At 42.5% G+C, this 26,617-nt stretch overlaps 1 protein-coding gene across 10 annotated transcripts in view; it reads right to left on the bottom strand.

Moving 5' to 3' along the window:
- The window catches only part of SULF1 (sulfatase 1), a 151,155-nt gene that overhangs the window by 52,923 nt on the left and 71,615 nt on the right, over positions 1 to 26,617 (bottom strand). For 8 of the 10 annotated variants that reach the window (XM_010970612.3, XM_045507110.2, XM_045507106.2 and 5 more), the window contains 3 exons: positions 19,172 to 19,244; positions 18,611 to 18,840; positions 6,745 to 6,984 (listed from right to left, as the gene is read on the bottom strand). In XM_010970612.3, the coding sequence (XP_010968914.2) occupies positions 6,745 to 6,984; positions 18,611 to 18,782 (412 nt within the window). In that variant the 5' untranslated portion in view covers positions 18,783 to 18,840; positions 19,172 to 19,244. Of the gene's footprint in view, positions 1 to 6,744; positions 6,985 to 18,610; positions 18,841 to 19,171; positions 19,245 to 26,617 lie in introns of those variants that run through there. The other 2 variants (XM_010970614.3, XM_074354859.1) reach the window with 1 other exon arrangement.

Here is a 26,617-nt window from a genome sequence, read left to right as displayed (position 1 = left end):
TTTTTCTATTTTCAAAGAAGTGAAGGATCACAGTGGTTTGGAATATAAAACCTGGAGCCAGCCTGCCTGAGTTCAAATTCTGGTTCTGTTCTTGGCTAGCTATCCATCCAGAGGCGAGTTACTTAACCTCTCTGTGCCTCCAATTCCCCTTCTGTGAAACCACGAAGATGGTAATAATAACCCTGGTAGGATTGTCATGAGGATTAAAATAATATATATGGAAATCGCTGAAAACAGTACTTGGCGAGCTTACATTACGGTTAGCATCACCATTATCAACAGCCTTTCAATTCTGCCTTCTGATTTGAAACACTGTATCGTTCTGCAGGGCAAGGAAATCCTGCTCTTGAGTTCTGCACTTGTGCATCTGAAAACCTTTCTTAAGAGGTTACGTATTTCTCTTCCCCAGTCTGAACAACTTCTCTCCCCACTGGCTGACATTTCCTGCTTAATTAGTTTCCGGATTTCTTTCCTGAGTTGTGTTCTCTGGGCTTTTTCCTCCCAGGGAAGCCACACCAAGTCATTCCTGCCCTTCCCTCATTGTTTCACTCCTTAGATTATTTAGCACTGTTTTCTACCCATTGCCATGGCTATTGCCCTTTCCCTTAATCCTCCCCTTATAAACCATTCCTTCAAGTCTCTTAATAGTCCGTGTTATTTGCTTCAGAACTCCCTCCAGGTTTTCGGTGTCTTTGTGTTAATGGGGTGTAAAAAATGTACTGAGTATTCCAGATGTGCCCTCACCCATCACACTGGTTCCAAGAGCGACCAGGACCCCGTGCGTCATGAGGCAGCACCCCAGCGCTGTCAGCGTTGTGTTACTCAGCCTTTCTCGTTGCTTCCTAACGCCGGGGCTTATTTGTAATCACCCCTGGCCTCTTTCAACATCACGCTTCCTGGTAGCGCCCTGCAGTTGATTATCTGGGCTTCTAATTATTTCCCTCCAGATGTACTGGATCTCTTTCCCGCTCCCTAAGGTGAATTTCCTTTTCTTGCCCATATTGCCTTTATATTACGTGTGGCTTGAAGTTTTTCTATCCTTTGGCATTGGCAAGTCAACCTAACCACTGTCTGAACATATCCCTCACACACCATCCACCCCTCCTTCCATGTCCTTCTTTTCTCTGGGAGCCATTAAACAGTTCCCTTCACAGCTGTTTAAGAAGGTGGGAGGGGGGCTGGGTGACAGGGAGAAAGGTCAGAAAGACCTGATTATAGTGATTGTTGACTTTAGGCCACGCCGCTTCTGTCCAGGATTACCTGTTACATAATACTTAGAAAAATTTCCTTGAACCATTTGAGGCAAAGGCATTTATTTTTAGGTCGGCAAAGAGAAACTACAAAAGATTCCTGACGCTGTAGAGAAGTCGTATCTCATTTAAAGTAACAAATGACATACTTATTGAGCTTTTACTCCACGTAATTCTTAGATTTGGGGTCGCAGGAATTCACTGGTAGTAACTAAAATGTACATAATTTTGAACCAAGTTAAAATTATGATTTACTCTTCTGTCACCTTGGACGCATGAGTCTGGTTTCTCCCACTGGGTTGTAAGTCTAGGAGGGAAGACAGGGGTGTTACTTCGTATCTCTTCATAGACCCATGTCTGGCATAGTTCCAAGCACACTGTGGCTCAGTAAACGGCATCCTACGGCATGCTATCCCTCATGTTTGTGTACTCAGCAAAAATCGATAATATCACAATTCATAAAAATCAGAATATGTGTTTGTCTTACTGTAAGTGAACTCGACATTAAAAAACATCCCATATTAGTGGGAAGGCATAAATTGGGAGTTTGAGATTTGCAGACACTAACTACTATATGTAAGATGGATAAACAAGTTTATACTGTAGAGCACAGGGAACTATATTCAAAATCTTGTAATAGCCTATAATGAAAAAGAATATCAAAAGGAATATATGTAAGCATATGTATGACTAAAACATTATGCTGTGCACCAGGAAGTGACACAACACTGCAAACTCACTATACTTCAATAAAAAAAGGTTACAATGAAAAAAATCCTGTATTAGAGAATACATAAATACACCTGCTGTAAGTAACATACATTTTGTAATGCAAAAAGACCAATTAGAAAACTGATTAATTTGTCTACTTTGTTTTGCTACGAAAAGAATTCTCTGCAAAACATTTTATTGCAGGTAATAATAAATATTGGCCCTTCCACCCCAGTGGTAGGAAGCAGAATTAGTATGACTACAATTTAATCCACACGTGGTTTTATATATTCTGTGTTATGATTACACTTTGAACACTACCATTTTTAAATGAATCAATGTAATTACAGTGATTGTAATAAAATGATAGTATAATTTTGGACAGGAAAGAGAACTGAGGAATCAGTCTGGTCCTATCTCTGCCTTACATAGGTTAGAAACCTGGCCTGGGCACGTTCTCAAAACAAGTTCAAGGCAGAGTGAGGTCATGACTCCAGTTCTCTTCTGTCTTGGTTCAGGTGTTTTTGTTTGTTTGTTTGTTTGTTTGTTTGTTTGTTTGTTTTTAATATATTTATTTTCTTGTTTCCAACTCGGAATCTCTCTCTCTTTTTTTTTTTTCCCTTTTTGTCTTCTTTTTTATTGAAGTATAGTCAGTTTACAATGTTGTGTTAATTTCTGGTGTACAGCTTAGTGATTCATTCATACATATATATATTCCTTTGTATATTATTTTTCAATTAGAGGCTATTACAAAGTATTGAATACAGTTTCCTGTGCTGTACAGTAGGACCTTGTTGTTTATCTTTGGTTCAGGGTTTTATACTAACACTCGATGTCAACTCTCAAACATGGATTATCACTCTTACCTTAAAATGAATGCCAGGTTTTACATTCATGTCTATATATATATATATATACACCCTCACAGAAATTTAAACTAAAACAATTTTTGAGCATATAGGCAGAATACTTCTCTTTATGATAGACTGTTCTCACTTCACTTAAAACATAAAAATGCAACAGACACGTTACTGTAGTTTCCCTTCTTAAACACTCAAGTGGCTGTAGAGTCATATTTTCCATGAGTAACGTCAGAAAAATTTACGTTATAGCCAGCCCCAAAAATATGCCTCAGTTCTGAAAAAGAAAAATCATGTCATATGATGGTAAATACAATATTGGATCAATTTAGTTCATTTAAATCCATGTATTCTGGACGCCTCCCAAAATAAGCCTCTTAGTAATTTGTCTTCTCTGAGTTGTTCTTCATAAAACTGATTGCAGCTTTGTGCTTTTCTCTAGGTGGATATTTATGTATAATACATAGTTCACTTTCCGTCATTGTTTTCCTTAGGTCCCAGCTAAATACTGCAAATAATGTATTCATTATTGGGAAAACAATAAAATCTTTATATATTGGCTTTTTTCCCACTAGTTTAGCGGCTCATAAATAATGATGCTGGTTTAATCACTGCTCACTAATTCTCTGAATTTCCTAAGATGTCCGTCAGCCTGATGTGCTTATTTGTGGATTTTCAAATGGGTCTCTGTCCCTGGTTGGATCGATAATTATTGTCACAGTGACATCTTTACTTCCTAATTGTCTGAGGCATGTCAATATTTTCCCATCAAAGATGAATTTAAATTGTATAACTCATTATCGCTGGCAGTTTAGACTTCTAGCTTTTAATTTTTCTGATTAACTAACAGGCACATCAAAATTTATTTTCCTAAGTGCATATCATCCGTTTTCTCTTCCTAGCTAAGTGTTTGGAAAAATCCCATTTCCCTGAAAGAATTCCTTTTACTTTATAGGATGACTCACTATAAATTCCATTATTACCTAAGTGTCTAGACCCCTGGGAAGAAGGTTGGCTTCAGAATCTGACTTTGTTTCCAGGAGCAAATCTCCTCTCCCTGAAGAAGACAACTGACAAAAGCAGCCCCACTGGGCTGCACCGAAGGATGGACAGTTGTTACCAGGGAAGCCTGAGAGTCTGCGGGTTCATCCTAGACCTGCGCCATGGGGTTGGGGTAGCCTCCTGCAAAAACCCCTGAAGACCTAGGTCCTGATGCCCACTCTTATCAGAGCATCAGATGTGTCACTTCAACAAGGCACCTTTATCTTGTGGGTCTAAGTTTGTTCATCTGAAAATAAGGGAACTGAACTGAATTATCTCGGAGTTTTATTCAAGCTGTTGTAATCCACTGCAGGGTGGAATCAGCACAGTATAATTGGGGCAAGTCCCAGAATACACTGCGCTTCTTAGAAGCAACTGGTTTGTTTTTATCTTGGTGACCCCATGAACTTTGTAATGGATGGTGGCTCCTTTTTGGCTTTTGCCATTTGGAAGCTGAGCTCCAGCTAGGCAGCCTTTCCCTACAACTCCATGGTGTGCCTGCAACTTGTACACTAACCTCTGCCTTATTTTAACTAGCCCTGCTCTTGGTTTCCATTGACAGGGTCCTTATGGCTCTGTACCCTATTATGTTTTCTGTGTCTCCGTCAGGCACTTTGGAATGAGGCATGACAGAAAGATATGTAAAGAAATAAGACAATGGGAAAGAGGAAAGACGTTGGAGTCAGCTGTGATGGGTTCCTTCTGCCGCTGACTAGCTTGTGACCTTGGACAATCAGCTCTCCTGAGTTTCTGTTTCTTCACTAGTAACACGGGCAAATCCTTTCCAGATTGCAGGAAGAATTAGGTGAGAAAACTTTGCTAAAGACCCTGGTACAGAGTCGGTAAGCATCAAATATTAACCCCCACTTCTCTCCCTTTCTCCCCGACCACCCAGCTTTACTGAGGTCTAACTGACAATCAAAAATGCTAAGGCTTATGGCCTGTGATACGTAAACACTGTGAAATATTAACCACTGCCAAGCCCATCAGCATGTCCATCACCTCCCACCTTTCCCAGTTTCCATTTTTTTCCCCTGTGGCGAGAACATCCAAGTCTAGCCTCTTAGCAAATTTCAAGTACACGACAGAACTTGGTCAGCTCTGGCCACATTGCTTGCTCTTCCCTAATTCTCCAGAATTTATTATCTTCTTTTTCCCTTTTCTTGATTTAGCCCTGAAACAAATTAGCAAGTCCTCATTGACAGCTCTAGGTCCCGGCAGGTTCTCCGGGTCACCCACATCTCTATTTCCTACGACGGACACCGTCCACGTTGGTCTGCATACGGTGAGAGTTCTAACTATGTTCCAACTCTCTCTGTCTGTCTCTGTCTGCTACTAGGGGCTACATTATAGGGAGCCTGCAAGTTGAAAGTCACTGACTTCACACAATGCTTCTTATGAACAAAACACAATTTGGTGGTCAGAATCAGGAGCCAGGCATCAGGGGACCATTTCTGATTTTGCTTCTGAGCTGGTCACACAATATTTGAAACCCCCAGCTCAGTTATAAAATGGAGCCAAGTACACTTGCTGTGTAGGAATCCTACAGGGATGTTTGACAGGTTTGCAAATTGCTTTAGAGCTCTCAGATGAAAGTTGCTATAAATCTAAATCACTTCTATGAGAAAACACACTCAGGATAAGGCATTTTGAGTAACCTAGATCCTCCCCTAAGCATAAGCAGACACCCTTGAATTTCACAGGAGGAGTTTCCCTTAAGTGGAGAGCGTGTGAATGACAGTGCTGTCACATTCACAATCGATATTTTCATCCATAAATATCAAGTATGACGTGCCCACAGGGTGCTCTGCAAAGAGGCAAATGGCCACATATTTCCTGAGTCGAGTGGGAAAGTTTAATTTCATGTTTAAAGAGATCTGAGAGAATACATTAATCTGAAATCCTCCCCATTTAAATCTTCAGAATAGAGACTCTTTAGACCTGAAAACCGTTTTCAGCAAGCATGCATGATGCCGCTTAATTCTCATGAGCAAGTCTATGGGGTTCTGAAAAAATGATTTTTTCATTACAGCCCCTCTAACAATATCTCTGTTTTCTTTCATGAAGAAATGCTCAGAAAACCCAAGGAGAACATCTAAACGTTGCGTTGGGCACGACCTCACAGGAAGGAGCTTTGCTTCTTTCTTAGAAAAACTGGCATGATGTCCAAGACCTCTATTGAAGGAGGTCCCCAATTTTCAAAGGACCGAGTAGCTCAGACCCTCTTCTGTGTGGGCTAAACAAAAATAGCAGCTGCAGCTGCTGGGATATGCCCCCCGTTTCCCGGAAGATGGAGGCACACACGTGAGACCTAAGAGTAACCCCCATTCAAGCTACAGAAATTCCAAATCCTATCAGTTACGAGTAAGTAAATGGATGAGTTAATAAGGTGCACCTCACTGGTTTATCCATTCAGTTATTTATGATAATCTATTGTGTCGCTGATCCTGGGGTAGGTGCTAAGCAGTTTCAGAGCACTTGCTGGTTTCTCATCGACGCGATCAGCCAGCATTTGCCAACAGCTAGGACAAGCCCCAAGCTGTGCGGTGATGCCCCGAGATTTGGGAGGTTGAGGTGTTATCACAGGTTAACGGGATGAAAACTCTTCTGTTGTAGGTTCTCCTGGAAAATTCCAACTGCTGGGTGCTCTGATGGGGGCAACACTTTCCTAACATGTCCACTGAGAGTCATTCTGACTCTTCTCTAAGGGATCGCTCACTGGTACATTGGAAAGCAAAGGATGGGGAGATACTGGGAGAGCAAAGCCTAGACTCTTTCCAATGAAGGACTTACTGGAAATTCATGTATTTCATGATGCAGTGCACTTTCCTGGGTCTGAGATGCATTCCCAGAGGCTCACGGGTTGGAAAGGTCCCCTTTACCTGTTCTGTAGCCAGTGCTGTTAAGATAGACAGCAAAGGTCCGCGGCTCGTGCACCGCCTGCCACGAGGGGGACGAGCAGTTCTCGTTGTTGGTGTAGACGTTGTGGTTGTGGACGTACTTCCCGGTGAGCATGGAGGAGCGGGAGGGGCAGCACATGGGCGTCGTCACGAAGGCGTTGGTGAAGGTGGCCCCACCACGCTCCATAATCTTTCTCGTTTTGTTCATGACTTGCAGGGACCCTGAAAGGCACGATGCCAGCACTGTTTAGCGGGGAGCACCACACGGACCCCCGCGTCTGTCATGTCGCTCAATGACTCTGTTCCCCCGACTTATTCACTTTCCGCCCTTGGCTTGAAGAAGTCTGTAATTTGACCGGCTCTTGTTTCCAGAACAAAATGCAACATTGGGGATCCTACCATCTCAAGTATATTGCAGAATAATAAACACATTTCAGCTTCTCCCTTCCTTAATCACAGAGGGGAAAAAAATGCAGGCTAATCTGATAATTAAAGCTAGAATTTTAGCTATGGAGCAGATTCAAAGGCCAGCAGCCCTTTGAAGATGATCAGAGAGCATCAAAACAGAGCATCAAAACCCCTAGCCCACCACACACGCGCACTGCTACCGACACCGCAGAGATGACTAGATAGGTTTTTCATCATGTGAAATTAAAGAGGGGAAAATTTTTCCAATTAAGTAAAAGTCCTTCCAAAATGCCTGTATTTAATAACAATAATAAAAAAAAAGATTTTCAGCGTAACTTGATACCCCCTAGCAAACTCACCAAATACCTGCCAGTTTTTCTGTCCAGAGAGCACTCTCAGTTTATGTTTTCTACCTGTTTGCATGTAAGGTTAAAAGATAGGTTGTTTGCTGGTGAAGGAGTCACGATTCCATTGCACTCAAAAGTATTTGCATAGTAGCAAAATATTCCATTTGAACTGTAAAGGATGAAACTGTACCTAAGATTGCTGAGGAAGAAAAAAAAATCCATTTCGATTACCCTATCCAGCCAAACACTTCAGCTGAAACGCATCCAAATACTGCAGGGGGAAAAAAAAAAGCTCAGGCACCAGAATTCAATGGTCTTTTCAGGACTTGTCAAGAAACGCACTGCGAGTGCTCCAGCCAAGTCCACCGCATTTGAATCCTGCAGCTTCACATTTCCAACTGGTCCTGCTTCTTCCAAAGAAAGGGGGAAAGTGTAGTTTTCCAGCAAGAAAGGAAATCGTCATGCAAACCAGGCCAGTATTCAGAGCAGAAGAGAGGCCTGCAACCGTCCAAAAGGCCACGGTTAGCCTGAGTTTTCACCGTTCACATGAAACATGAAAACAGAAAAGATGGTTTCTAATCGGGTCTCATTAGAGTTCCCTAAATATGCTTCAGTTAGGAGGCTTCCCAAACTGCTTTTTCCTCCTCTGTTCGTCTTCAGAGAATCGAGAAACCTTTTTGTAGTCAGTGATCACCACGTGGCATGCGCCCACTTCGTGCCAAGCATTCTATCCACCTCAGCTCTCCCGGCTGATCCCTCCAGGTGCAGCCTTAACAAAAGAAATGGAAAATTCCCTGCTGCCTCTGACCTTCAGAAGTAAACTCTCTAGACAAGAATTTACAAAGGAAAATCGCTTGGGGATGTTTGCAGAGCAAGGTCCCCGTGAGTGTGGCTACAGCAGTAACAGCACAGACAAGGACAGGGGGGACCGGAGGCAATGTTTAGTAAGAGCTCTACCACCGGAGACGAGGACCAATGGAAGGAAAGGAGGAAGAAAAACATGGGAAGGGCCAAGTGCAGCGTTGGTGGCACAGGGAGGTTGGTGCTTGCGGTGCCCCGGAGGTGGGAAGAAGTAAGTGGAGTGATGAAAACGGCACGTGGGTTTCTGGAATGAAAATGAATATGAAGCCTTCTCTGGATGAAACGGGAGGCAGAGTTAGCACACGGCTTGGAGGCTGGGCAGAGATATGTGGATTTAACAGAATAGACATATGTTAAATCTGGCTTTGTCAAAGGCATGAAGGACATGATTAGAAAAAAGGTCTTTGAGAGATGTAGCTGTGGCAATGGGGGTATGTGCATGAAGGGGAGAACAGACTGGCCTGTCAGTGGTACAGCCAGTGGGGCGCTGAACCCAACACATGATAAGAACTTGAACCAGACTGTGCCTCTACTTATCTATTTATAATTATTATTATTATTTTTTGGTAGGGGGGAGGTAATTAGGTTTTATTGTTTTAGAGGAGGTACTGGGGATCGAACCCAGGACCTTGTGCATGCTAAGCATGCGCTCTTCCACTTGAGCTATACCCTCCCCCTGGATTGTGCCTCTAAGGTGGACTGACTCTTGATCAGACCCAAGAGAGGCAGGGATCCATCAGAAGGCTGAGCGCTGACTAACACCTCACAATTTTCAGCAAGAGAAGAAAACTGGAAAAGCAATGGTTTCACTGTTGCTCAAGAATTAACTAAAAACAAACATGCCCTGTAGAAGATCAGAGAAGCGCACTGTAGAAATGTGTTTCATATTTGTGTTGGTTGGTCATCCAGGGGGAAAGATCCTGGAGACAAACAGATGGATGGAGACACAAGCGTGGGGAGGGAGACCGAAGCAGGCGCGGACTTCCATTCACTTACTCCTCGCTCCTCTTTAGAGACCTGCAGTGATTGCTTACGGTAATGGCTTGAATTTGCGGAAAACTCAGCAAACACTGTTGACCAATTTTTGTTGCTTATCAGTCTCTTCATTTCAACGAATGACCTCTTAGAGTTTCCTTATAAGCCTCATTGGATTCAAATTAAAAAAAAAAGTAGCTGGAAGCCATCCTCCAAGGTCCCGAATCACAAAGCTGCAACCTCCAGTTGACAGACTCATTTGGAATGCAACACGGAGTGGTAGGTGGAAATCTGAGCTAAGGTCAAATAATATAAAAACTGAGGATGAAAACTGTGCTCAAGGCATAATCTCTGGAATTGCCCCAGCCGCGACTCTCCTCTCAAAGTATCACTGGTTTCTGAATTAACCGAGCTGGTTGTGTTGAGGAACTAAACAATCCCCACAAATGCTCTGCTTCCAACCAGTCCCCAGGCCAAAGGGAACAATGGAGACATTTGGTCCCTGCAGGTACTATGACCCTGGCCGCTCCACTGGCGGGATTCCTCAACGTGGGTGTCTGGCTTGAAGTTTCTCAGTAAAGAGAAGATTCTGAGGCAATGCTTCCCCAACTTTAAAAATTACCTGGAGAGCATTTTAAATCCTAGACTCGAGGGCCCGCGCTGAGCTGCTGATTAAGTAAGACCCGGGAGGGACCTGAGAATTTGCACCTCTAGCAAGCTCCCTGATGCTGCCGACACTGCCTGTCCGTGGACCGCTCCTGGGAAAGTATTCGAGACCCGACACAGAGGCAGGGAAGACACTTTAGTGGGTGCCTCACTTTAAGTGAGCGAAGTGGCTCAGATCGCTTCGAAGGCTGTAAGACAGGCAGACAGGAAGAGAAAATATTGACTCATATTTAATCTCACTGATTTTATACTTGTTCCCACTTCTCAGTGTTCCACACGTGCAACCCATTTAATCCTGTCAATAACCTTTCATAGTGGGTGCTATTATTTATTATCCCCATACCACGGATGATAAAACTGAGGTGCAGAAGGGTGAGGCACTGTGCCCAGAGACACAGAGACCCTAAGCAGCGGAGCCCAGATGCAAATGCAGGCAGTCTGCTCCAGAGTCCACGCTCTTAAGCTCCGTCTCGGCTGAGGACTGGCTGTGACATGGATGTTCTCAAGACTGAGATACAGAAATGATGTCTGCTCATAGCTAAGATCTGTCTCATTCTCCATTCTCGTATTTCACTTCATCTGGCCTCTTAGGGGAGATGCTAACAGACACTAAAGCCTGTTTAAGAGCTGAAGTGATTTCAGTAGCTCGGGCCCAGGTGTGGGTGACTGGGCAGCACCATTGATGGTTCATCAGGAAATTCTATCAAAAGCTATTTTGCATAAATAAAACTCACAATTATGTATTTACAGCTATTGGGAGTAGGGCATGGGACAATGTCCTGTCCTATGGTTGGAAGGGCTCAGTGTTCATCTGAAATTCCTCCCCTCTCTGGGTTTTAGGCCTTTGGTGTCTACAATGCAAATTGTCGCAATGTAGATGGACCTGGAGATGATCATTCTAAGTGAAGTAAGTCAGACAGAGAAAGATAAGTACCATCCGATGTCACTTATATGTAGAACCTAAAAAAATGATGCAAATGAACTTATTTACAAAAAAAGAAACAAGCTCACAGACACAGAAAACAAACTTATGGTTATCGGGGGGGAAAGGGAGGGGGAAGGATAAATTGGGAGTTTGGGATTTGCAGATACTAACTATTATACGTAAAGTAGATAAACAACAAGGTCCTACGGTAAAGCACAGGGAACTGTATTCAATATCTTGTAATAACCTATAATAGAAAAGAATATGAAATATATATATATATAACTGAGTCACTATGCTGTGCACCAGAAACTAACACAACACTGTAAATCAACTATACTTCAGTTTAAAAAAATAAAACAATAAAATGCCAGTTGTGCTGGTTCTCAGTTATCAGAACAGTCATTTCCTAGGGATGGTATGAAGCTTAAGGCTGAAGATTCACAAGAGTCATGAGGCAGGGCTGAGAAGGATGAGAGTGAGGAAGGAGCGAGCCCTGGACTCGACCTTGTGGGGACACCTCTGGGGTTTTGTCATAGATGAGCTTGAACAAGTCGTTTGCCCTCTTCTGGTGTGTGTTTCTCTGCTGTAACGTGGAGCTAACACTGGCGCCCTGGACTAGTTCCCGGGGTTGTTGAGGAGCTAGTGGCCCGCGCTGTGATTTCACCTGGTGGCCACCTCAGCCCCGACACGTTTAATTGACTCTGGCCTTTCCCATCTTCCTCTCTGCAATCACATCTGAATTCCAAAAACTATGATAAGAATACAGAGGTTGCCACAGACCGAATGTTTTTGTCTCCCCAAGACTCGCAGGCTTAAACCTAACACCTGAGGTGCTATGTTGGGGTGGGGGGGCTCTGGGAGGTGATTAGGTACTGAGGGTGGGGCCCTCAGGAATGGGGTGAGTGCCCTTGAAAAAGGAGCCCCAACAAGCTCCCTCACGCCTTCAGCCATGTGAGCACACAGCAGGAAGGCAGCTGTCCATGAACCACAAAGCGGGTCCTCACCAGACACCGAATCTGCTGGAGCCTTGATCGTGTACTTTTCAGTGTCCAGAACTGTGAGAAACAAATGTCTGTTGTTTCTAAGCCACTAAGCCACCTGTCTATGGTATTTTTTTAATAGCCGTCGTCACGGACTAAGACAGAGGTCAACTACCTCGTCTACGCTTCAAGACTTAAAATGTTGATGCTGGCCAAAAGACATCAGTTCCCCTCCACCCATCGCACGCTGTTCCCCACATCCCACTTAAGCAAAAAGCCTGACTTCATTATCATTTAAAATTGTCCTTTGAGGGGCCAGCCTGATAAGGATGCTGTGAAGTGACTGTAATTAAGTCCAGTAGCTGGCCTGGGGGCACTGCTGACTGGGCTGGCATGAGGACAAGGAAGGTCCAGGCCACAGCTGAGTCACAGGGCTGCCAAGAAAAGCTGTCCCAGTGCCAGAGTTCCAGGTTGGGACAGGGGACATCTGCCATTGCTCCTGCAGGAGATGCTACGACAGCAGTCGGCTGTGGACCAGGAGGCAGCTAGGTCAGTGGTGACTAGGAGGGGAGAAGTGGCCCTCTTCGGGGATTCTGCAAGGTCTGCCAGGTGTGCAATTTTGGTGGAGTTAAAAATCAAGGCTCCAGGAACAGTCCTTGGAGGGAGGATGTGATAGGTTACCAAAAGCCAGGAATTTAAATCATTCTATACACTTCAACTCATTTATTTCCGAATCACATGTGTGAAAAAGGACAAGGGGGAGAAAATGTCCCACTAATCGGAACGACTGTACCAAAATCACAGAGAGCTTAGATTATGTCACATACATGTCAAACTTGACGACAAAGATTTGTCTTTCCTGATTCAAATACCTTAGCAATTGATTATTCAATATTTTGCACTATCAAACATTAGAATTTTCATCGAGGCTGTTTATCATGTACGGAAAAACTCACAAAACCAGAAATTCAGTAATACACTTTGTCATCAGCATCCCTTAAGGAAGTCCCAGGTATGTGGGATTCACACACACCTGGCTTCATAGAGAGACACACTCTGTGTGAATTGCAGCAATTCATGGTTTGGTAAGTGACAGCAACAAGCAAACACAGCTCTTATTAGACATGCAGGCTGTTTCTGGATGCCATTGTTTTACGATAAGGTAAGATCTGTGCTTTAAACATATAAATGCCCTGGGCTACACACATCTCTGCTGTTTTCTTATACCAATAGTTAAGTATGGAGCCCTAAACAGTGACGTTTCCCATATTAAAAATGGCTTTATTGGTCTACTGAATATTTTAATTCCGAAAGTGCCAGGAAAAAAATAACATGATCAAACATACACCTTATTCTACCCAAATGATGGCATTGGTAGGAAAAAAAAGCCCATATGTTTCAGCTAAAACCAGAGGAAGGAAAACAAGCTGGGGGAAGAGGGAACCGAGAAGCAGATAATAAATCTGTCTGGAATGTTTCCAGGTCACGAGGACTCATTATTTTTTTCCCCTTAAGAGCTAAAGGCCATTAAAAGTGGAGACTAGTTTTTCGGGAATGGAAGGAAAAAAACGCCTCGAGGGCTAGACAGAGAAGGTAGGCAAGTGAAGACAGCCAAGTATAAGAAAAAATCACAGGGCTTCTGTCTTTCTAGTTTTCCACATTTGATAGAGATGTGGGGAGAGAGAACTTTCCCCTGACTGTTAGAAAAACAGCAGCGTGGGCATGGTGCAGATGGCAGCTGCCCCTTGGCCTAAGCTTTGGGGAGCAGTGGAGAGTGGTGAGGGCCGTGATGGCGTGGGAAGGCCATGTCCCACCTAACAGGGGAGCTTTGACACCCTTTAAGCATTTAACTGATGGCTGCCTCACGGGAAGGTAAGCCCTCATTCTTCTGAAATTTCAAGAAAAGTCAGAATCTGGATTTTTATTTCTTTTCATGTCAAATCACCTGATTTTTAAAATGTTGATTTGAAAACGTGTGCTGGTCAAGCAAAATGCCACTGTGGGCTCATTCTGGACTGTGGATGCTGTCTGTGGCTTCTGCTTTAAATGAAGTATTTCCATGTATTGAAGGTTTCTTAATTCTACTTCTAAGAGAGGCATGGGGTCAGCGTCACTGAGAGGTTAGCACCAGAGCCATTTCCTAAGAATTTAAGAATTGAGTCAGATCAGTGGTCTAATGAGCTCAATACCTGGATTCTCAGAGTGGCACCAAGGGACCGTTTGGGAAAGATTTAGAGCCCAATCTCTTAGTTAGGGGAGTCCCACAAGCATTTCTGATTTGCTTCTTTTTGATTTGTAAAATATTTCAAATGCAGGGAAAAGCAGAATAAAGAACGTGTCTCCTAGCTTTATCAAAGCTTAACATTTGATCACAGCTGCTTCAGACACAGTTTTAAAGTTTTAAAATGAAATGTGGATACCACTGATGTTCTTGGTTCCCCCTCCTTCCCCAGAGGTAACCATCAGCCCAAACTTCATGCTCATCATGTCTGTCTGTGTTTTCCTAAACTCTTAAAAATCACTGTAAATCTCCCACCCATTAATGTAGTCTACGAACCTGCCCTATTTACAGGTAGAGGCACAATCTGAACTACTTCATAAGTTGTGAAAAAAACAAATCCAGAAGTCCGGGGACCATTGGTTAAATTACTTAATCTTTGCACAGATTAAGTTTTCTCCTGGGATAACGATCTTTGTCCTACCCACCCAAGATGGGTAGGGTGACAGTAAAATGCAATTGTAATAAATGGTCTTTAGAAAAAGACAAAGCGTTATCCACACATAAGGTTCTAGTGCTTTTATTAATAAATTCCTTATGTGTCTTACTCCCTTCACGAAGTAAAAGTTTATTTTATTTGTCCTCCAAGTTGAGGGAGGGGCCCCCCCTACAGAATAAGAGCATTCCTTCCCAGCTTGATTTTATAAACTTGGACTGCAATCCTTCTCAGCCTTTGTCTTTCCAGAGAAAGAGAGAGAATTGTTTTATTCTTACCCAAAAGGAAATGTATTCTACTACGATTTTTGTAATGGTTTTCCTAAGCCTTTCCTAGGTCTGTTATATCCTTCTGGAGGCACAGAAGCCAAAAATGCCTGCAGTATTACAGGTGCAGAAGCTTTGCTTAGGCAAAGATTTATTCAATATTTGGCAAACACAATTACATGTAAGTAAAAAACAAAACAAAACAAAAAAAAACAACAAAAAAAACAAACCCAAACCATATCGAAACCACAATGAGATACCATCACACACCCATGAGGCTGGCTGTTATCAGAAAACCAGAAAATAACAAATGTTGGCAAGAATGTGGAGAAATTGAGGTCGCGACCAGCCCAAACTCTTATGCACTGCTGGTAGGAATGCAGTTGCTATGGAAAACAGTATTACAGTTCCTCAAAAAATTAAAAATAGAATTGTATGATGATCTAGCAACTCCATGTTTGGGTAAAAACCCCCAAATAATTGCAAGCAGAGCCTCAAAGAGATACTTATGTTAATGCTACTATATTCGAAGTAGCTGTACCCACAATAATTGAAAAGCAGAAGCCACATTAATGCCTATCAACAGATGTATGGATAATATAATGTGGATATACACACGATGGAATATTATGCAGCCTTCAAAAGGAAGGACATCCTGAGACATGCTGTTACACAGATGAACAGTGAGGGAGGACACTACCTGAACTGAAACAAGCCAGTCACAAAAAGACAAAAATTGTATGATTCCACTTATATGAAGTACCCAGAGCAGTCAAATTCATAGAGACAGAAAGTAGAATGGTGGTTGCCAAGGGCTGGGGAGAGGGGGCGTTAATGTTGAATAGCTACTGAGTTTTAATTAAGATGAGAAGAGTTTTGGAGACTGGTTGCACAATAATGTGAATGTACTTAACACTACTGAACTGTACACTCAAAAATGGTTAAGATGATAAAAAAAAAAACCCCAACCCCAAACCAAAAGCCAACTAAAGTCTAGAACAGTAAATTTCAGGAAGAATTATGAGAACATTACAATCAACCAGGCAAGTCTCCATTCGAACAGTACCCACTACCAAGAACGTAAGTTTTCTGCCGAGAAAAGAGGTCTTCCCTAAACTCTTAACCCATGGCTCACTGTGGTTCGCCATCAACTTATTCTGCCCACGGGATAATCAGACCCATCTCATGCTTCTGTTTTCTCAGAGCCTAGGAATTACAGGTTGCATTTAGGAAGGTCTCAACAAATATTTGTTGAAAGAGGACTGATGAATGGGGTCACGGCTAACTGTGTAGCTGTGGAAATCCAGGTTCCGGGTTCACCATTTCCTAGCTCATCCCAACCTGCTCGACTTCTCTACATCTCATCTGCCGTAAGCATAAGCTGGAGAGAGAAATAACAACTACTTCATGGAGCTAGATTGTGAAGATTGTGAAGATTAGGTGAGAGAATGTTTAGCATGGTATCTGGCTGGAAAATCAAGGAAGGAAGTCAAAGCAAATATTCAGGAAAGAGCTGAGCTGATGGAACCTGGTCTGTGACTCTTCACCATCATATCCATGTGCTTCCAGCAGAAGTCAGTATTTGGTAATTGCTCGGTAAATATTTACTGAATGAATGAAAGAACTGCAGGATAATGGTGAAATTTTGAATTCTATTAAAAATACATTTATCAAACAATTCCTTAATTTATTTTAAAGACAAGGGCTATATGTTGAAGAGGCAGATCATGATGGAGACTTGTATTTATTTCTGGGAATTGTGTTGGCTTTTTCAGGCCCTTATGGGGTCCCTGTCAACTTTACTCAGTTTACTTAGCACCTGCTATATTCCCAGACAGTCTGAGTCAGGACCGCAACATAAACAAAACACTCCCCGCCCTCTAGTGGCTCTCGGTCAAGTGGAACGGACAGGTGGATTAAGTGTCATACTGGGGGCAGGTCCAAGGTGGTGCAAAGGAAAGTTCCATCCGTCTGCTGGAGGGCAGGACAGTTTCGGTGAAGGAAGACCCCCAAGGGCAAGGCATCTGAACTGGGTCATGAAGAATAGGTGGGGCTTTTCCGGGTGGAGAAAGAGGGGAAAGGCAGAGGGGATGAGATGTACAAAGGCATAAAATACAGGAATGGGAGATGAAACCATCGGACATCTTCAGGGAGGTGGGAGGCGTCTCCACAAAGCACAGAGCAGAAGAGGGGGAAAGGAAAGAAAACTTACAGAGATGCAGGAGAAGGGGTGATGGTCCAGGGCTCATCTGCCTGCAGAGGAGAGGGCTTAATCCTCTTGGCAAAGGAAAGCCATGGCAGGTTTTAAGCAGAAGAGACTTAATCAGATACTTGCATAAAGCAAATAGGTGGGGGGCGGGGGGACCAGAGGGGACAGGTGGGTCAGGTGACCAACCAGTTAGGGAAAAACTGGGAGAGAAGAGAACCACTTCGTTGAAAGGGACGAATCTGAGACATGTTAAGAAAGGTGACTTCAAAGATGTTCGCTTCATTTTACTTGCTCTGTAAGTGAATGAAAACTTCAGCCACCAGCCACATACAAAGTCATACCTACAAGACTTTTCATTTTTGGCATGTTGCCTGAAAATCCATAGTCTTGTTTCAAAAGTAAATGAGAGAGAGAGAGAGAGCAGACTCTGCAAATCGCCTTCAGCAATCATGACCTCTGCTGGCTTTTAGTGCCTTTGATTCCAGCTGAACCTGAAGAGCTCACTTTGTCGGGATTCTGTGGTGTGGTTTCCAACTGGAACTCAAAGTCCCCTTCCCTGAGGATCAGGTTCCAGCCTGGAGGGTTTTAGCCTCAAAAACCTTGGCCAGAGGAGCTCTGTAAGGAAGCCCAGCATGCTCTGCTGGCACAAAGGATCTAAAAGATACTAGAGACGGTCAAGTTGAGTGTGATGGGTAAGCCTAGCTGGGTGGTTCCTGAGAGGGAGGAATTTGGGTCCAGGAATGGAAATGAGTGGTGGCAACAATCTGTAAAGGCAAGCTTTTTATCTGTCCTGGGGGACCCTAGAAGAACCTGACCCTACGCTTACAGGCAAAGCCATAGAGAAGGTGCGAAGGTGAGAAACCCACCAGGTGAGACCGAAGCTAAGCTGGAAACACCGAACTTTGGCAGGCTTTCTAAGTGCTCTAGAATTAACCCAGGTGAGCAAATTCTTCAGAAAAGCATCTTATCGAAGGTGGTGGTGGTGCATTACTCCCTGAAGATATGCAGAATGTTGTTAACTTTCAACTCCCTGACAATTCCAAGCTGTGAATAAACCATTCACCTTAATAACAATGACAATTGAAAAGTTTCTTTTGTATCCACCTATGTTCATATGCATCGCCCAGTTACACTCACAGTCCTGTACTCTTTCAAACAGCTTTGCCCACCTATTCAAAAAATTTCTTGACCACGTTTCCAAGGTGCACAATCCAAATCCTTGACCTCCACAGTCTCATGCTTACTCCCGCCCTCCGTCCTAGTCTCCTGCCCCCCACCCTAGACTGCTACAAAAACTTAAGACCAGAAAAGTAATGTTGAAACACAAACCAAATGCCTTATAACCAATACAAGTACCTTTTATGACCTTGGCTGTTGGTTAAAGTTCTACAATTAATTGCCAAACCCCCAAATGTTCGCTGACACTGACAAGGCAGAAGGTCAGCAAATTCTTTCAGCAAAAGAGACTAACAAGCGAAAAATCCAGCGTCTCACCCAGCTCCACGTCTTGATCATCGGTGAGCACAAGAATGATGTTGGGTCGGATGTTTTTGCGCTCCTGCTGTATCCGTCCTCTGAACCTCGGGGACCTGACAGTTGAACAGAGGCTCCCCACCAGTTCCGTGCCCAGGACAGCCAAAACCAGAGCACAGCAAGAATACTTCATTGTGTTTGGTCCAATGTCGCAAAACTGACAAAATGTCTGTCTCCTGGTTCCTGCAGGTCTGGGCAGTCAGAGGAAAAGGGAGAGGGAGAGACTAAAATGAAATCCAAACCCCAAACACAGTTGCAGAGAAAGGGCTACAAGCACTCAGTGAGAACTGGCGCATAACCTGGCAGAGGAAGGGCTGCCCGTGAGTCAGAAGCAGCAGCAAACCCTCCCAGGCGTTGGGTCTTTTTTTGTGTTTTTTTTTTTTTTTTAAGCGCTTGATTATTTTGCAAATTCACTTTTGTCCTTTATTCCCATTCCAACTTTTCCGATTTCAAAATTCGTTGCCAAAATAGAATTTCCAACACGGAGCTCAGATGGAAAAGCTTTCTAATGAGAGCCCGTACCTTGAATTGGGTATCCTGGTTGAATAATCAGTTTCTATACCCAGAGGTATTCAGAACATCTGCAGATGGGGTCCTGGAAGGGGGAGAAAAAAAAAATACAAAGGAAACGTCAGTCAAGGATTTTGATACAGAGTTTTGGTCTGAAATAACTTTCTTGAAATAGCATAAATATATATGTATAATTATGCATATAAATATATATAATTTAAAATCTGTACTTCAAAAGGGAGAAGCAAGGAAACAGCAACCAGAACTGCTAACAGATGACTCCAATAATATCTTCACTTCATAATTATAAAGACAGCGATATGAGTATCATCTCTGCTCACACTTTAACGGTACTTTAAACATCCCCCCCGAAACGAGTGACTGACAGTGCCTGTGACACCACAGTGCGGCGGAGTGGCTGCACGGGGAGCAGCTGGCACGAGGGGCGTGCTGGGGGAGCACTGACTCACCTGTGTAGGCTACTAAGTACTTATCAAGCAGAATGAAACGCAAAGCTGTCATTTGTCATCTGCATGATGTCACTCACTACCCAGGAGAGTTCTTTCTGCTGACAAAGACTTCATAGTCATTGACTGGGAGGGCAACCTTTCCCAGCCTCTAAAAAGCTCCTAACTGTCCTCCATCAATCACCAGGAGAAGGGACGCTTCCTCTGGGCTAGGCTGGTCCCTCAGTCCAGCCCACGTCCTCAGCGCGTCGGCGCCTAAGGGGACAGAGCCCTCCTCCGACTGTCAGCACCAGCCCCACTACTGTCCAGACCTGGTGCAGCGCCGCCAGCACCGAGGTTTGGCTTTGCTGCAGCAGATCTCAACCTGCAAAGCAAAATGATTGATTGGCTCTGAGGCTGAAGGTTAGAGGCGACCCTTCCACATTAAAAAAAAAAAAAAAATCAAATCTAGAGGGGAGTGCTGTAAAATCTTTGCAAATCTGCATGGGAGGAGACATTTGAAAGGGTTGGGAAATTGCCCCTTCCACTTTAGAATGCTAACCTGCTGAAAGCTTTTCTCTTGGATGTCTGAAAGATAGCAAGGGGCTCATTAAAAAAAAAAATCCACCTCTTGGATGTCATGAGGGAGCATCTGTATGGGAATTTTGGCTGCCCTAAAGTTAATTAGATAGCAGCCCGCTCCAGCAGCCACTCTGCCCCCACACACCTGAAGGTCTGTCTTTTGATCCTCAACAATAAACCGGCATCAGATAAATAAGCACAATGAATTAAGGGTGAGGACTGCAAAGCAGAAGGAACGGGACTCCATCGCTCACTTCCACGCCTTAAATGCTGGAGGGTGACATGAGGCAGTGAACGAAGAAAGAAGAAAGACGGTGTACTGTCTCCCCCCTCCCCTCTGCCATACACATTGTGTTTTACACAAACACACACACCCCTATTATTTTAAACTTTATGAGCTGTTTTGTAAACAGTTCTAATGCTTTTCACTCTGCAGCCTGTAATTATTCTTCCAGAGGGAGGGGCGGGATGGAGAGAGAGAGACTCAACAAGAACTAGGTTTTAAAACAAAAATCCAGTGTCTGCAGCAAGGCAGCCCTGACCACGTTATCCGCAGAGCTGCAAGCAAGCCCCCTCTGATGGATCCTGTGGTTCTGAGAAAGTCAACAGTACAGGGTTTGGTGTGTGTCTGTGTGTGTTTGTAATAACTTGGGGTTATTGCAGTGATTGCTCTGCACGCTGGACCTGCAATTGTTCTGCCCTGACTGTTTGGTTTCTGGGCATTTGTTTTAAATCATGAGAAAACTGATACGAGCACGAAAGGACAGGAAAGCGAAAGAAAGAAGTGAAACAATGGCTTTCTCCCACAGAGCGTGCATCGGGCGAAAAGAGTTACACACAGAAGTTTCTAAGAGGGTTGGTTCTTTAAGGAGCAACATTTTGCCCACCTCTCAAAGCCGGCAAGGGTGTGGGGAGAGAGAGTGAGCCGGGATGCTTGCATCTGCTGTGGTATAAAGCAATCTCCGCTGGCAAGGGTGACCCAGAAAATACAGTCAGGCTCACTGCGTAGAGAACACGGCATCACACGTGAAACTGAACATTCTGGACAGTTAAGATGCTGGTAACATTCCCTGGACCCCACTCAATGCTCCTGGTTATTATTATTATTATTTTCAAATCTTATTTACTTCACTTCTTCCTTTGGGAAAAAGAAAATTAGCCTGAATGGCACCTTGTATAAAGTACATTAAAAATCATTTCCCAAGAAAGAAAAGGGACAGCGGAGAGGATGCCTGTTTTACCTATAAAGTGGCTTCCCTTTCTGGAGACTTAAAGGTGCAGAATAGAACAATTTTTTTTTTCCTGCCACAAAGTATTATCAATTCAGGGGATTCATATGTAAAAAGCTGAGAAATTGTGTGGTAAAGAAAATTAAACTTTCAGACAGCTCTGGCCAGCAGGGGCGCTCCCTTTTATCCTATCTTCCTTCACTAAAACACACAGAACACACCAGGCTGAAGAAAACAGTGCACAGACAATTCTGTATATAAAAATGACCTTTCAGAACCTGTCACCCTCTCACTGACTGGTTTTCAGCTCCAGAAGGAAAAGAAGTGGAGAAAAAAAGAAAAAAAAAAAAAAAAAAAAAAACCTGACAGACAAAATGCAGACCTTGACAAAGGAGAGAAGGATGCAATGTTTGAATCGGATACTTTGTGGCAGATGACAAGCATCCTTAGAGACTAACGATTTGTCCTGAGGAATAGCTGAAAATGGGAGAAATGTCAGAAGAGGTTTTTCTCACACATGGAAAGTGAGCTTGAGGGATGGGTCTGAATTCATGAATCAGGACCAGAACACAAGCTGCCTTTTCTTCAAGCCCTAAAATGAAAACACCTATTGTAGCTATGGCCAGTTGGTGTGGAAAGTTTACAGCATTTGGTTTGGGCAGTCAAGCCAACTATGAATGTGACATTCAAAGTTTCAAGTCACATATAAAAGAAAGAAAAGACTGGGGACCTCAAGCCAACTGGACAGAACGTCCAGTTCACATATGTTCGTCTAGAAAACCCTATGCCAAATCAAAGCCCTCATTGCCCCGGTAGGTTTAAGGGGTCCCCGTGTCTGGGCAGCCGGTGCCGAGGTAAAGGGGATGGTGACTATGTGCTTATCGACCGCAGTGGTTGTCAGGGTGTAATCTGGGGGGTACCTTTTGGGGAGGTGGAATCCATAAGACCAGGACGATTTTGATAAGAATACTGACACTGCGTTTCCTTTTTTCACTTTGTTGACATTTGCACTGATGGTCTAAGAGCAACGGTGGGTAAGACTGCTTTTGTATGAATGTCCAGAGCATCGCTTGTAGTTTTTTTAAAAAAAAAAAGCCAGTTTCACTTAAGATGAGGCAATAAAATGATTCATTTTATTAAATCTTAACCCTTGAATACACATCTTTTCTCTTAAATTTTCTGTTTCTGCTGCCTACGGAAGTGTGATGCCTGCTGAGGAAAAGTACTTGTGTGATTTGAGTTGCAAGGTGAACGAAACACATTTTTTTTTTCTATTTTTACTTGAAAGCATTCTTTGGACTTGGATTTTTGGCAGACATTTTCTCAAGTTATGAATGGAACGAGACTGTCATTTCAAGGAAAACAGCTGATGCTATTTGTTGTATTTGTTGGCAATGATAGAAATCTAGCTTTCAAGTCAAAAGCAGAATTTTTGTAAAACTGGTGTCTGCCACTGTGAGCTTGGCAGCCTCCTAATACGTAAATCCTTTCTTTCTGATGACGTCGATGCTGATATTAACAAGTGCTATTTTTTGATATTTTAAAATGAGATTTGTTAACATTTAGACTCTGCATAATTCAATTAACCAGTATTTCCCAAAAGACCAAATATAATGCTACAAAATCATACATGAGTAAAAAAAATTCAAAGTAAAAGATGATCATTGGTTTTTAGTATAACAGAATACGAACAGCTTACTGATACAGTTTCAGATATCTTATTACAGGTTGCCTTTAAGAATCACCGCTTGTCTGGAACATTCAGCCATAAAATAGAATGAAATAATGCCATTTGCAGCAACATGGATGGACCCAGAGATGATCCTACCAAGTGAAGTAAGTCAGAGAAAGACAAATATCACTTGTGTCACTTATTCGTGGAATCTAAAAAAAGATACGAATAAACTTATTTACAAAACAGAAACAGACTCACAGACATAGAAAACAAACTTATGATTACCAAAGGAAAAAGGGGAGAGGGAGGGATAAATTAGGAGTTTAGAACTAACAGATACACACTACTACATATAAAGTAGATAAACAACAAGGTCCTACTGTAGAGCACAGGGAACTATATTCAATAGCTTGTAATAACCTATAATGGGAAAGAATCTGAAAAAGAACATATATACATGTCTAACTGAATCACTTTGCTGAACACTGAAATGCTGTAAATCAACTCTACTTCAATAAAAAAAACAGATCACCACTTGTCAAGTTTTGGGATAGTATCAAAGAAGATTTACAAGTATCTGAAAAAGCCTTTGAAATTCTTCTCCTGTTCCAACTATTTATCCACGTGAGGCTGAATTTTAATCCTACACTTCAAACAAAACAGTATCTTTCAACAGATTAAATGCAAAAGCAGATGTAAGAACCCAGTATTCTTTTATTCAGATAAATATTAGCTTTGCAAGAATGTAGAACAATTTCACTTTAGTCACCAATATTTTTTTGTTTTGTTAAATATAGTTATTTTCCACAAAATGTATCATTTAACATGTGATAGATTTATTGTTTTTTAATTAATAAATATTTTCAAAGTTCTCAGTTTGAATTTCTAAGTATCAATAGCTATAAATCCCCATAAACACACGTGTAATAATTTAAAAGGGTTAAAAGCACAACTTTAATAATATAAGGGGATCTCGAGCCCAAAGGGTTGGAGAACTGTTGCCCTCTAGTATACCTGGTTCCATAGTTAAGCCTGCCTTTCATCTCTAAGGCACAGGCCCTTGTTACAAACTTAATTCACTTTTTTTCCTCTTAAAGTCTTGAAACTGTCCTAAGTTCTAAATGCCTGGGATCACATAGGAGTCGTTGAGTGATGATGTTCTGTGGGTTTTTTTTTTTTTTTAATCTGAAGATAACACAGAACTTTACAAATGCCCACATACTCGAAGTATGTGAGAGACAGAACCACCCACTCAACACAGAAATCAATCCCTCAGGGGTGGGGCAAAGAAATCGTTTCTAGAACAAAGGAATGGCCACTCCATGGTTAAGACAGAGAAAAAAAGGGCCAGCGCTACCACTCACAGCAGCAGGGCAGATTAGGCCAGCAGCATGCAATTATTTGAAGCCAAATTTAGCCAGAATACACTTAGTCTATCCTTAGAGTGAAGCAAAACAGGATTATGACAGCAAGACGGCGGTATTTGCCCTCCCTGCCCCACCCCCATGCCAATCTACATAGTTCTCACATTTCCTTGGGTCAGTTTACAGGGCCCTTTTCCTTTAATTTTGACTTTCAAGTTTCCCATACACCACTTTTTTTCTTTAGAGGAAGCCTTTAGGATGTGCTAGCTTCTTTATGATATAGGTGAAACCATGAAGGAGCTAATTTCTTCTTTAAAAAACCCCCTAGCTGGCAAAGTTCATCTACTGTTAATCCCTAGAAAGCCTATTTTCCCATCGAATTTATTACAACTCCAAGCAAAGAAGATAGACAGCAGTGTCCTTCTGGTGCAGTAACATTTTTACACCCCTCTAGTAGTAAATCTCTTCCAGCCACCAACGACAGCTGAAAAGTGTGTGTCTCTGACCTGGAACACCTTTGGGAAAATTCTTGGCTAACTGATGAGATCCTCTGTCAACAATGTTTGCTTTTCTTCCCTTTCTCCCTTTCTGCTCTTTCTCCCAACACTGTGAATCTTGACATTGGAAGGAACCTTGAAAAGTCATCTAAATCGTTTCTGTTGGTTATCCCTGGGGCACGGTGAGGGGGGAGGGACAGGTTTTAGTTTTTGTTTCATTCATGTCTAAATTGGATTTTTTTTCAATGATCTGTTGCATTGTAAAAATAGAAATAAGGAAATTTAAATTTTCTAGGCTTTCCCTCTGTCTTCTCATGGAGGAAGAGAATAGACAGAAAGAGGTAAGTAGTGAGAAGAACAAAGTGAGAGGTTGCAGCAAGGAATGTACTTTTGAGAGTCACCCCACAAAGGCAGGCACTAAGAACATAAGAATGAGCTTACCAGGAGCATTGAATGCAAAGTGCAAGACTAAGGTCTGTCCAGCTTCTTTCAAACAGAAATTAGCAGCAAACAAACAAACCAACCCAAAAAACAAAAAAACTCAGAGTTATCTAAAAAAATTATGAAAAAAGCCAGAAGGACCTGATATTCCTGAAAGCAGATGCTACAAAGTGTCTAAAAGGGTCTGATAATGGTCACTAGTTTCCATGGTGGCAATGAGATCCAAGAGAATAAGGAAAACATTATTGATGTTCTTAAACAAGGGGGCATTGGAAACGTCAGTTAAAACGGGTCTGGGGAAAGGATAGTATATTGATTAAAAAGACCTCAAAATTTTAGCTACGTCTTAAAGTATATGGTTTTCTTACATTAAATTTGCCTTTGGTTTTATATATTTGCAGCTTATTGAAGTATCTTCAGGGACTGCATAAGTCAGCAGAAATAGTTTGTTGCAACCACCACCACAAAAAAAAAAAAAAAAAATGCAAATATCAATGGCTTCACCTAAACTATCAGTCACAGACAGACTGACAGGGAGCTTTGCTCTGCCCAGTCACGCATGGATGCAGGCTGATGGGGGCGCTGTTGTTTTGTGGCAATAACTGGACCAAGAAGCAGAGGAAGAAGAAAACTGGAGAATCTTGCAGGAGAGCCTTTCAGGGCTTCAACCTGGAAGTGACTCAGATCACTCCTAGTGTTTTATTGGCTGTAAACGGTCATGTGACCCCATCCAAGTACAAGCGGGCTGGAAATTTGATGGTGCAGATGAAGTGCTGGCTGAGCACTCCTGTCTATACCACAAGCATCAAGTTTCACCAGCACCTTATGTATTTATCTTTTTTTCTCAATAGATACACATGTACATGCACATACTTAAGATATGTGTATAAATATATTCACACAGGCAGACACCATTTCAAGTAATAAAGAAAGCATAGTCTTCTTTGTAACTTAAATTTCTACCATTCCTAGGTACTAAAAATATATCTTTTAACAGATTTGGGGATTTTTTGGGATATGTTTCATTTTAGTTTGTTTCTCTGATATACATAATCCGGCACAATATGAATGTATTCCCAACTTCCACAATTTGTGTGATACGTTCAGGCTGAAGAAAATATTTTAAAATGGCAATTAGAGGCTGTATTTGTAGTTCAGAAACATTTCTCAAAATACTTTCTTATCATTCAAATCTATTAGGGAAAGAGGAACACCTGATTTTAC

Source organism: Camelus bactrianus, chromosome 29 (genome assembly GCF_048773025.1).
Source record: "Camelus bactrianus isolate YW-2024 breed Bactrian camel chromosome 29, ASM4877302v1, whole genome shotgun sequence".
Taxonomy (NCBI): Eukaryota; Metazoa; Chordata; class Mammalia; order Artiodactyla; family Camelidae; genus Camelus; species Camelus bactrianus.
Note: the sequence above shows the minus strand (reverse complement) of the source record. Positions and strands in the feature narration are given on the sequence as shown.